General features: G+C 38.7%; 1 protein-coding gene across 2 annotated transcripts in view; it reads left to right on the plus strand.

Moving 5' to 3' along the window:
• LOC109541107 (rho guanine nucleotide exchange factor 17) overlaps window positions 1-12,552 on the plus strand; it is a 23,093-nt gene that overhangs the window by 6,220 nt on the left and 4,321 nt on the right. The window contains exons 2-12 of one of the 2 annotated variants that reach the window (XM_019909834.2): window positions 102-1,839; window positions 7,272-7,349; window positions 8,657-8,731; window positions 8,794-8,901; window positions 8,956-9,072; window positions 9,135-9,844; window positions 10,122-10,213; window positions 11,006-11,261; window positions 11,332-11,586; window positions 11,907-11,974; window positions 12,086-12,418. In XM_019909834.2, the coding sequence (XP_019765393.1) occupies window positions 102-1,839; window positions 7,272-7,349; window positions 8,657-8,731; window positions 8,794-8,901; window positions 8,956-9,072; window positions 9,135-9,844; window positions 10,122-10,213; window positions 11,006-11,261; window positions 11,332-11,586; window positions 11,907-11,974; window positions 12,086-12,418 (3,830 nt within the window). Of the gene's footprint in view, window positions 1-101; window positions 1,840-7,271; window positions 7,350-8,656; window positions 8,732-8,793; window positions 8,902-8,955; window positions 9,073-9,134; window positions 9,845-10,121; window positions 10,214-11,005; window positions 11,262-11,316; window positions 11,587-11,906; window positions 11,975-12,085; window positions 12,419-12,552 lie in introns of both variants that reach the window. The other variant, XM_019909833.2, reaches the window with a different exon arrangement.

Below are 12,552 nucleotides of genomic sequence, written 5' to 3' on the forward strand. Positions count from 1 at the left end.
GAACGTTCAATGGCCCATCTGCCTCGCCTTCCCTTGGCTTGTTTTTTTATTTAGAGCGATGTTGGTATGAAATTGTTAATAACAGTGTTTTTGTTTTGCAGATTTATGACAATCGGGCCGGTGCGTTACGGTATGCGCGTGGGGGCGGTAAGTCCGCCGCCCCCAGGCGCAGGTCCGCGGTACCGATCCCGAACGTGCTGCTGGCCGGCAGCCCCTCATGATACGACGTCCAGGATCCCCCTGCTTCCCGTCGCGGCTTCTCCTATTAATAGTCTGGATATAATTAGTTGTGCAAACAGATCGGAGGACGCTGCAACGTCAGAGCAGACGCAGACAGTACGAGACCATGTTCTGTACCCGGGCGGATGTTTGTTGAACAAACGGTGCGCCCTTGTGTATTCGCGCCTCGTCGACGCAGAACCCAAAGACGAGATCGCAACCCTGGACCGATTGCCCAGGTTCCGCTTCGGCGGAAACCGCGCAGAAAAGCGAGGGAGCGACAAATTTCGGGAGTTAACGGAACGATTAAAACGCAGTGCCGCCTTTGCGCCCGTACCGCCACCTCGACGGCATACGCGTGCCACTCCGCCGCCTCCCGAACCGCCACTTCTGGCACAAAGGGCTCCTCTACCGTTGCGCAGTGCCTCTTTTTCGCAAGTGGATTATTGTCCGGATGATAATAAGTACGTGCGTCGCAACAACCACCAGGACTCAACCGACACCTCGCACAACACGTTGCCTCGACCTAAGAACCTGCCGAAGGGCAAGCAAGATGCGTTCACTTCGACTTCGCCCGTAGTGGAGCATTTGGAACAGTTCTCGCGCTTGGCACCTTCCAAGGACATTCCAGAGGTTCAGATTATATCGGAATCGCCAGAGAAAACTCTAGTGCGACCACCGCAGGACTCTGTGGGCAGCAGCAGCATCCAAGACCGTCGCCGTGACAACTCGAGAAAGAGGGAAGGCATCTACCTATCACAGTGGCCTGCAGAATATTACTCGAACGACGTAGGCAGTATTCTGCCCAAGTACGAGGCAGAAGACATTGTGGGCACATGCGAAGAAACCAACAGCAATCAAGAATCGTCGATAATAGGCAGTAGCCTTCAAGAAGAACCAGATAGCCCCCACGATACTGGGACTTCATTAGAGTGGCTAACTTCGAACAGCCACTACAGTAACACTCTCAACAACAACAACAACAGACAATCGTGCCAATCTCCTGATCAGAAAGACTCACTGAAAGTTGCTCTTTCTCGAAGCAATAGCTTGTTGAGGTCCGACTCTCTATCCGAGGGCGAACCGGAAAGCACAGAACGAAGATTCGACCAATTAAGTTTGGTACCTTCAGATGTTTCAGACTGCGAGAGCAGATTGAGTGCAAGCACTGACCCCTCGAGTTCCAGCATCCCCCGCAGATACTCAAAAAGGCCTTTAAGAGGACCGTACGGTCAAATGTTGGAAGCAGAGATGAAGAAGCCGGAGTCACGGAAGAATATAAGCAGTGACTTGAAATTTCTGGAAGATCTTTCGTCGAGTAGCACCAGCCGAAACAAACACAGTCGTTCTCGAGGATGCAATAGCTCCATCGACGAAACCTACCTGAAAGAGGCTAAAAGTCTCCCGGTGACTAAACGAAAAGTTAGCGCTGATAATTTAATGGTCGAGCCAGTGACAAAACATACTTTACTACCGAACCACCAGCGCACAACTTCAAGCCCTTCAAAGTTGGAGGGTTTCAGTCAAACTCCCGAAGTGTCCAGTGAACTCCTGGAGCAACTTTTGAGAGGCAGCTCTGAGCGTCTTGAATCCAAAGAACCAGGACCGCAAATTCCAAATGTAAGCGAACGTTTATTAATTAATAGGCGATTGATTAATGAAAAGGCGCGAGGATTCACCTACTTGTGATTTAATCATAACTGAAGTCAGTATGTGCATATTTGAATACTGCAAAAACTGGGTTAAGTTTCTAATATAGATATAGGCAAGACCATTTTGAGACTGCTACTTTGTTCAGTTGCTAATATCAATAATTATCATTGCTTGGGCAATTGGGACATGAACGACTATAAAATAGAAAGCAGTGAAATATCAAATGATACTTTATTAATTGGCAATTTTCTCCGCGAGCGAGTCTGAAAACTTCTTTTCTGTTTACAAATATCTATTTCTGGTAGGTGCAAATATAAAATAAAACAAAATCTGAAAGTCAGCTGAAATAAAAAAATATTTATTTTCTTTAGCCAAGATCGAAAATACCAGGCTCAGGCTGGCGGTAATCCTGTCTATTTTTAAAATGTCTATCACCCAATTTAAAACTATGAGAGTAGTCATTTTGTAAATCCGCGTCTAAATTGGTATTTTTTTATGAGTTTGCATTTGTAATTTTTTATCTCAGTTTAAATTTTTTGCCCAAAATTGACTTTTTGTCATCCAGTTACTTTATCCAGCTTTAGTTTCGTTTTAATTCGCTCTGTCTTCTCTAAGCTGCGTTCACCCAATAACATTTCCAGTTCCAGCAAGCACATTAGACGGCGTCCGAGTTGAAGCGAATTCCGTCAACTCTTAGACGGACTTCTCTTTTAATAGATTTTTTTATCTTAATCACGTCAATGTTTTTCTAGATGTGACGTCATCGTCAAGATTTTCGCACGGCAGACTCTATTTTTGACAACAAACAGATTTTCTTAATATACAGATGTCTTGCAAAAGTATAATTGCCAGGAGATTATTGCTGGCTCCCACTTGTGCGCTGCTCTAAGGGCTCGGGTTCTATTCTTACTTAGAAAGCTAATGACGGATTCACGTAAATCGTTTCAAAGAGGCCAAAGTGGATGTCCAACAAGTTGTTTCTGGAAGGAAAATCTTGCAATAAAGTGGCCGCTCGGAAAAAAACAATTCTAAATTTTCAGCTGGGCTCGATTGGAGTATTTATGGCAGGAAAGGTCGCATTGTCTTTTAATGCTGAGAGATAATGAGACTTTCGGCACTAAAAATCAATAACAGACAATCAACTTCCAAACAAATTAAGGGAACAGACATGAATGGTCACGATTTCACTGGCAATTACCGATAATTGCCAAAATAATTACTGTTCTTTATCTGAATTGTAGAACCCTTAAAATTCTAGCGGATTCAATATGATTACGAAACTTTTTCCGAAACACTTTTCACGAGAAGTACGTTATTATTTCCAGGCAAGATATGGTGGTATTCAAAATAGTGTCAAAATATCCGTTTTCATTTAGTAAATTTGACAAGTAAAAAATGTTTCCCTTCAAGAGGACAGATTTTCTAGGGAAACACTGCTGTGTCCTTTTCGTCGCCGTATTGTGTCCACTTAAGGCGACTAGTGCAGGTTTCCTTTTGTTCGTAATGACATACATATATATTTTTTCAGGTGACTTCTGAGATGAAAAAATATGATCCATAAAACAGCAGAATTAGTGTTCCTTTATTGCGTCCGTGGGAGTATTTGTAGAATAACAGGTTTTCTGACACCTACGTCACAAAAAATAATTAACCGTTTTCCTTTCCCGTTTGTTTTTTCAATTAAGACTTCTCTAGCTGACCATTTAGCCAGTTCTTATTTCTTTCATTTCCTCCCAAAGGATTTGTATTATTTTACTTCGGACCCAACAAAGCCATATAGGCGCAACATAATTTCCGATTTCAATTTATTATTAAATAAAAAAGTTTCGTTTGTTGCATGTTGAGTGATTTAATTGTTCGGTTTCTTGATGTGCCGCCTCTTGAGCCTATAACTTCTCCGGATGGGTTTTGAGCGAAAGTTTATCAATTTGAGCATTTATATCAAAATACACGCAGTTTGAAATTTCCCGTCTATTAGCGTTTAAAAGCCTTTTGCCTATTAATTAAAACTTGGAACCTAAATTGTTTAAACGTATACATATCAGTGAACAAACAGGCAACAAGGGTGGTTGAGTTTTGAGATTGTTAGTTTGTGTTCGGGGGACTTTAATTGCTATTGTGCCGTTGAGAGAAAGTTTAACGCAAACGTTACCTAGTTGGTTGACTTTGATTAGGCATAACCTCCTCCCTCTATTCTGGGTTTTAGAGGGATGACGGCAAAGGCCTGAATTTGAATAACAAGAGAGAATAGGTATATAATGGTTTAATCTTGCTAACGCGCAAGGGAGCGTCGATTTGAAAAAATTGCGGGCGGTATATTTTGAACACCCTGTGTGCGGAAAATGATAAGCTTGTTGAGCTGTAAAATTGGCAAAACTGAGGATTCGCGATAGGCATTTGATACAGGTTGCCTGGCAACGGGGAAAGCGATCCAGCTTTTCCGATGTTGCCAGGAGGCAGAAAGCATTTGTATCTAATGACTGGTTTTAGCTTCATTAGGTTCTCATTGGCTAATTGATGGGCATTTTGAACTTTGAGCGGCTCAGATTGGATTTGGAGGAGTGTTGAATAATTGGAATCGATTCCATCAAGTTTAGGTCAATCAGACAAATAGCAGTATAAATTGGGAAAAGGAATGATATTTTTACGTTTGAATAAAAATCAGCGGGGAAAATGCTGACAGTAATACAGTGAAAGTCGCATTCGTTTGCCTCGAAACAGCAATTTGAGTTCATTAACCACTTTATTGATTTAATCAAAGTTGTAGGTGAGTTTTTACTTCGAATGCAACTTCCAGCATCAAGTTTGATAATCTCCATAGAAAATAAAGGTAGTTGATCAGTACCAAAGTGGATTCTGGGTACTTAATGGTGGATAGTGGCTTTGTGGAACAAATTGATTTCATATTGATGTTAGAGACCCATACTATAGACGAAATTAAGGTGTTTTTCATACAAAAAATGGGTCGGATTGTGCGATATTTCATCAAAGCCAATGAGAACTAGTTCAGGCAGTTGTTAATTATTCTCAAAGCTTATCTTATCACACGAACATGGAATAATTAGCTCATGGAAATTGAAAGACGCTAATCTATTTTTCCAGAAGCGAAAGTGGCCATTGCTCGTAAATTACAAGCATTGTACGATTTTATTAACGAAATGCGTGTTTTCAGTTGACAGCAATTGTCAATTAAGAATTGTTAAATGATATCGATTGCCATAAAAGGTCAAAGTGTCCGATACATTTAGGAAAATTTTCTACTGTTATATGGAAAAACAGAGAATGGTTGGTTTATCTAGGCAAATAATGGCAGGAAAACGGCAACAACGTGCGTCGATTTTGAAAGGACGTCGCGATGGCCGCCGGCAGAGTGAGAGTGTTAGTCGAATTTTCCAACTGGTCCAGTCAAGGCGTGGTCGTTTAGCATCCAGGAAAAACACGCGGCTTTCGACTATGTGTGCCGTTCTGTGACATGTTCAAATCCCAACTTGTAACTTTATTCCAGATGGGTTCAAGAAGTAACCTGTCCCTCCCATCAGAAGAAGAGATGTCACTTGCATTGAATCGTGATTTGGCTTTCTCAAATCATCACCCCAACTTGGTAACTGCAGCAAGTTGTGTTTGATGTCTCGGTGTCTTTTTGTCGTCTAGGTGTAGGGTTCATGTCTCATTGGGTTAGTTCCATTTCAATTCAAATCAATTTAATTCTCATTTCATTGTTTGCTTTAGCACGTGCATTAGACAAGTAGCTTAGTCCTAGTGGTATCCTGGTTTATCCAGAGATAACCTCAAATGACATACAACTCTTCTTTGTGATTCGCTCAATTTCAAACCTGGCATGTTTTGGCAACATTTTTAAACGATCAAATCCAGTTTTTTGCTTGGCATCCAAAAAATTATTTCAAATCAGAAATGACTGCACTTTTATAAAGCTTTCGTAGATAATTGCTTTTAATTGCTCTTGAGACGATGTTCGGCTTTGCAATGAAAAATTTCTGGTTTCCATGTTTCACATATACAGTTGTGGGTTTTTTGCCCTGACGTTTCGCTTGCAATTTCGGCAGGCGCTGCCATGGATGACGCGGGTTTAGTCACCCCGCTCTGATTGGACGTCAGGCAAAAATACCACCGAAAACCTTTAGGCAAAAGCTCCAGTTGTGAAAGCCGATATTTGAAATTTAAAAACCTGATTGATCAATTCAATTATTACTCTCATATGCACTCGAAAACTCGAACATTAATTTCACTTTTTACATTTCGGAATGCAGTTCCATACAGATGTCTGCTGAATCGCTCATTTATTACTACATTTGTGGTAATTTGGCGGTTTAATCGTTTTGGTGGTCTGGGGAGATTTTTAAAGTTCAAGTGAAAACACACGTATCGAGAGGCCAGTTCATTAAAATTGAACTAATCGGTTTTATTGTTAAAGCGCTTTATTATTTTTTTCGATAAAATGCTAATCCCAAAGTGTAGTTTCGCTGAATTTATTTATTATCAGAGGCGTTAAAACGACCCACAATTATAATACCAATCATCTCAATTCTACTACACGAGCTAGCAATCAAGCGTTCGACCCCCGGATGTATTTACAAAAAGTGCCCATTTGGAATCCTCTAATCTAGACTCTTAGTTCGTTGCCAAATCCGTTTCTTTAAATTATAATAGATGTGAATCCCGGATTTCTTTTAATTGCACTGCAAAAGGGTACTGAACAAAATGCCAATTAGCAGCAACCGATACTAATTGAGACCAGTACTTGGGGCGAAGCATAATCAAACAAAGAAAGCTCTGTCAGGCTATGAAGGCTTTCACTGCCAGTCAAGTTATATTCAGAAAAGTTAGTTAGATAAAGTTATAAAGAAAGAATATCTGCTCGACGTTTCGGCCACATCTGCGGTAGACATTTTCAAAGACGACGTGGCAAGAGGGGAGTGATCTCCCGTGCGGACCCGTGCAGATGTGGACAAAACGTCAGCAAAAATGTTGAATAGACCACGACGCCAAAAACGGAAAACGCTCGGAAAACATTGCCTAATATGCAGACAACGCTCTGTATGATTGTTTGCTTGTTTTGTAGGTTTATTTGAAAACCAAATATATAAAAAGTTTAAAATTTATAAAAAATATTTCACGTGCATACTGAGCTGACAGGTAAAATAATCAAAGTTCCTTACATCCGAATTTTAAGGACCTGATGAATTTTACTCAAAATTTGAATTTATAAGAACCATCCATATTTCACACAACAATCGATCATTTTTGGTCGAATTTGGGGATAATCGCTCTTACGTCCCTAATGTCTGGGCCCAACCATCAGTTTAAGTTCTTCAAAATAATTCTAATTCATTATTGATCTATGCAATAAAGATACAAAAGCATATATAGTTTTTCTTTAGGATACCAGGACCCATGTGATCATCGAACTGTTCGATAATGAGAAGATCTATGTCGAATCACTACAAATTCTAATTTCGGTAAGTGTTGCACGTAAAACATAGATTCTGCGAGCTAAAAAATCGCAAATAGCAAATTTTCCTTCGTGCCGAAAAGGCTAAAAACAGATATTAAATCTTTTAAAAGTAGGCTCGCTTGATTGCAAAATTGTTGGAACATCCGACCCATTGATCCTTTTAAGCCATTGTGGAAACAAAATTTATGAAACAAAGCAATTTCGCAAAGCTTTTACTTTTCTTAAAATTCGGTGATTTCTTTAGGCCTTGTTTACTTTGCAGCTTTATTAATTTTTTACCCTTTTGGAAACTTTCCGGTCTGTGGTGTTTGCTCCTACTTTACCCGCTGTTTTTTTAATACTGCTTTCTCGAGGAATTTCAAAAGTTTTGAAAAGGAATATTTTATTATTTACAAAGAATTATTGAGGAACTCCTATGTTATTTATCTGTTTAAAGCTTGAACCATTTTTTTTAATTAGGCGGAGTTCCGAAACTGCCAATTTGTGTGGGCCTTTTCCTCGGCATACTTTAACAAACTTTACAGTTCGCATGTTATTCTTAACGTCTAAAGCTAAATAATATGATGTATAGATCATAGAGTACACGAACCACAATTTTGTTATTTAAGATTTTTCAATAGATTTGGTAAAATATTCTTGATCAAAATCCAGTCATTGGGAAAATAAATAGAATATTATCGGATATCATATTTCTACTGTGACATAATCCTTAATCATGCTTAAGACTTGCACCTGCATTGGGAAAAGAAATCAAATAGAAGTCGTTCCTAAATCTTATTTTCACCCTGAATGAAAGCCCCAGTCTGAATTTTTCAATTATAGAACTTTATAATTGAGTAGAAAGCTTGGTAACCAATTTCGTGGGTTTTCGAGATATTTGACTCGAATGACACATAACTGCTAACGATATTAGGGAGCAAAAATGTAATTAAGGCCTTTATATTATACATTGCGAGGACTTCTGAGAATGTCTGTTCTTATACAGCGATAGAAGTAAATGTATTCAGTTTCGTAATTGTCAGGGCACCGACATCCCTCACTATCTATTAAATTTCTTGCTAAATTCAAATTGAGCATTTAACTGGAAATACTATTGTTGCCTCCTCAACTCAATTCAGATTAGTATTTCACCCGGCACTAAGCAAAAATGGTGTCTAATATCAAAAACATTTTAAGTATTTAGATTGCACATATATTCGGAAAACACTTTTTTATGCACTATTGCAGCTTCCTGAAATATATTCAAGGTCCGCAGTTAGAAAACATGAAAAGTGAAGTTTTAATTCTGAAAAATACTTGTTCTTTTTTTAGCAATTTTGGGAGCCTCTTAAAAAGACTGACGGGTCATTAATAGATCCCGTTCTAGTAGAAGAACTGTTTTCACAGGTAAAAATCAATATTTAACGTCCCCTGTATGCCACATGACTTTCAACGTGGGTATGTTGTAGGTGCCCTATTTGCGTGATCAACATAAGCTTTTCTTGGAGAATCTTAAAACTCGCCTTAACGAAGATTGCGAGAATCGAGCAAACATAGGAGATTTATTAATGCGACTGGTAAGTCATATTAATACTAATTGTCTTATTAGTAAATTCCCGAACTAATTTCAGCTGAGTGATCCGGTTGTAATTGAATCCTACGTGAATTATGTGAATAACTGGAAAAAATCCAGAGAGGTTATAAAACAAGCACAAACTGCTCGACCTAACTTTGCTAAATTTTTGGAGGTGAAACAGAATTTTTATTCCGTTATAGCGATTTAAACATTTAAAATGTGTTTATTTTTTAGACTGCGATGAAGAGCAACTCTATGAAACTGTCCCTCGACTCACTTCTAATAAAACCCATACAAAAATTTCCAAAGTTAAAATTGCTACTTCAGAGACTGTTAAAACACACATCTGAAGATCATCCTGACTTTGATTATCTATGTAGGGCCGAAAAAGAAGTCCATGAGCAACTGTTAAAATTAAATTGTACCGAAAAAGAGGCTGTGGAAATAGATCAATTGAGAGAGTTGGAAAGTGTCATTGAAGGGGCATTGGAGCTAGTTTCCTTTGATAGACAATTTATGAGACAAGATATTGTAGTTATGTCTTATGGAGGGGGTGTTAAAAAGGAAAGAGCGTTTTTTCTCTTGACAGATTTGCTCTTGATAACGGTCATAAAGAGAAAAACCACGCCGAAGAAGACAAGTTCGAGTGGAAGCTCAACTAATACAGATCCATACAAATATAAGCTAATGATGAAAATACCTTTAGACGATATAGAGATAATTCCGATAAGAAATTCGCACTACGAAGAGTTGCAGTTGGAAACGCAGAAAATGAGCAAAGACATTGATCTCCTCAACGACATCCACGAGTTGAGCGCGAAGTTGAATTGCAACCATTCTAGCTTAGACGACGTGGTTAAGGATATGGTCACTAACTTAAATAAAGGGCTTAAAGCTCAAGAACGAACTGATCTAATCATGTCACACTTCACTGTTTCAACACAGTAAGTAAAACTGAAACCATTTTTTGTGGCCAATTAATGGAAATTGGAACCGCCAAAATATTTCTCGACGTATAGTTTCAACGATATTTTCGCTAGAATAAATTCCAAAGACTTCAATTTATATAAATGCCGACTTCCTCAAAATTAGGATGAAAATAAAAGGTTGTAGGTAGTCGTCGAACGCTTATAAGTATTGCTTTAGCTTCCAAAAATGATTACCTCAGCAACAATCAGGCAAATTCATTCGATTTGATTCACTAAATATTTTTTATTTCAGAAAAGGCGTGGAAATTGTGTCCATTATATTCCCGGAATCGGAAGTTCGGTTCTCTTGGGAATATTGTATTAGCGAATGTAAAACAAAACTTGGTGAGTTTCTAACATGCGAAATCCATAAAATTTATTTAGTATGTTATTAAACTGATTTAATATTGTTGATAATTAGGTTTAATACATCGAATCGCTACCACGCTGAGCTTTGCAGAGCATAAATGTCCAGATTACAAAAAGTTTATGTCTAATTTCGAAAGGAATTTCCAATTCTAATGTTTATTTTTTTAACGTTACTTGCTCATATTCAATTCTGGAGCAAAACGCCGTAATATCGAAATGAGTGTGTTTATTGGGCTGAAGCTAATCGACTTAGTGAAAAACACCGACCTTAAATGTAAAATTTTCGTCTCTAGAGTACGCAGAGCGAAGAGAAAAACAAAGGTGCACTTGAGAACAATTAAGTATTAAATAACCTGAATTAACATTGGATAATCTATAACGGGAAACAAGATCTGATCCTGACAAGTTTGCTACGTTGTTTTCCCAATATGAGCCAGATTTTTAATTTTTGGAGCCCAATTTTCTTAAGGTTAATTTTGGGGCGCCACCAACAAAATTAGATTCATCGACCCTAAGATCATAACACTATATTCAATTAAATTTATCGCCCTTTCTCAAAGCTCTCAACCCATCCCTTGGACAAACAAAATATTAATTAATAACAAAATTGGATTTCTCGGCATCAAAAACCCCGAAAATCACGCGGCGAATGATATTTTGATTCTAATAGAATTAGAGCGCGGCGTTACAAACTACAGGGTTCTTTGAGTTGAAAGGGACGCACAAAATGGATCATTAAATCTGATTATTTTAATTATCTGTTGTTAGGTAAGCGACCGCCTCCAGAATTGGTATCAACAGTCGCTTTTCGAAAAATTCGATCGGGCTTACAATTCTCCTGTGTTGCCCCGTCTTTGAGCGATGGACGCGACATTTGGGTCGGCAGCAACGATACCTTAACTGGCCAGATCTGCCACATAACTTTGAATGAAAAACTCGAACCAAACATTAGCTCTTGCAACGGATTTGGAGCGAACCGAGTAGCTTGCATCACTTCAGTCCCAGGCCCTAGCTTTTGCAGCAGGTAAACTCCCGCTACATCGTCCAGTTTAGGAAAGTTCTATGTAATCATTCTACAGAGCTTCTTCGTGTAGTTCCATCAGGAACAGAGACAAACTACAACAGCAAAGAGCATTTCAATTCGACAGCGACTCTTCAGGCGACGAACCCGACCCTACAGAAGATGAACATAAAGGCGCAGAAACCTGCAGCGATGAGCCAGACAAATTGTGCACCATGTGGATTGGAAATGATGATGGTTCCATTTTCGTTGTAAATGCTAATGACCATATCCGTCTAAAGAAGCATAAGCTGAAAATCCAGTTGGGTTCTGCAGTGCTATGTATTGTGTAAGTCCTGAATAAATGAAGAAACAAATAATAAATCCGCTTTAGAAAAGATACCGGCTTATCGATCTGTTGATTTTCCATATGTTGGGTTCTTAACAACGTTTTCGATAAAATTGCTCTTGCAGGAGCAAAGAATTTCTTTAATAATACTTATTTGGTTTTCCCCCCGTCTAAAATACAAAGCAGACCTTATTTAATAAGCTTTAGCAAGAAAAACGATAATTTTATTCCCATTTCCGATGGGACTTGAACAAACACAGCGCCTACGCAAATTTCCACAAGATATTTTTAATTTGCTTATTAATTTGTTTTATTTTCAGTTATTTGGACCATCGAGTGTTTGTGTCCCAAGAGAACGGCAACATCGCCATTTTTGAAAGAGACGGCAGTAAGTAGAATTTGAGTAAAACGAACTGGCAAATATTGTTTGCACTAAATCAAGACGAAAAAGTAAATATTTAATTAAATGACTGTAATTAAGGAACTTATTTGATTTCAGAGGGAGGATGGAATACAAACAACCCACGACAAGTGCCGGTAGGAAATGGAACAGTGGCTGTGACCAAAATGGTTGCATGGACGTCGATGCTGTTTTGCGGCTGTGGAGACAACATCGTGCTTTTTAATCCCAACAATTTGGAAAAAGCGGCAGTCTGTGTGCTTACCGATCCAAAAGCCGCTGAACCTTTGATTATCCAGTGTATGCTGGTTCATGGGAACTCTTTATTGGCTTCTTTACAATTATCAGCAATCGTCAAATGTTACAACGCAGTAACGCACGATTTACTTTATGAAATTGACATTACTCCGACCATAAACACTATATTTCATGGTAAGATTTTTCCCTTTTTTTGTCGAAGTAATAAATGCTTCCAGCTTTTACCTGCAGAGCCATCTTCTACGAATTTATCGGGAATATACAGAAGTTGTACATACTTTCCTGACAGTGTTTCAATTCCAAATCAA

Source organism: Dendroctonus ponderosae, unplaced genomic scaffold (genome assembly GCF_020466585.1).
Source record: "Dendroctonus ponderosae isolate FM_Combo_2020 unplaced genomic scaffold, Dpon_F_20191213v2 Dpon_F_20191213_1, whole genome shotgun sequence".
NCBI lineage: Eukaryota > Metazoa > Arthropoda > Insecta > Coleoptera > Curculionidae > Dendroctonus > Dendroctonus ponderosae.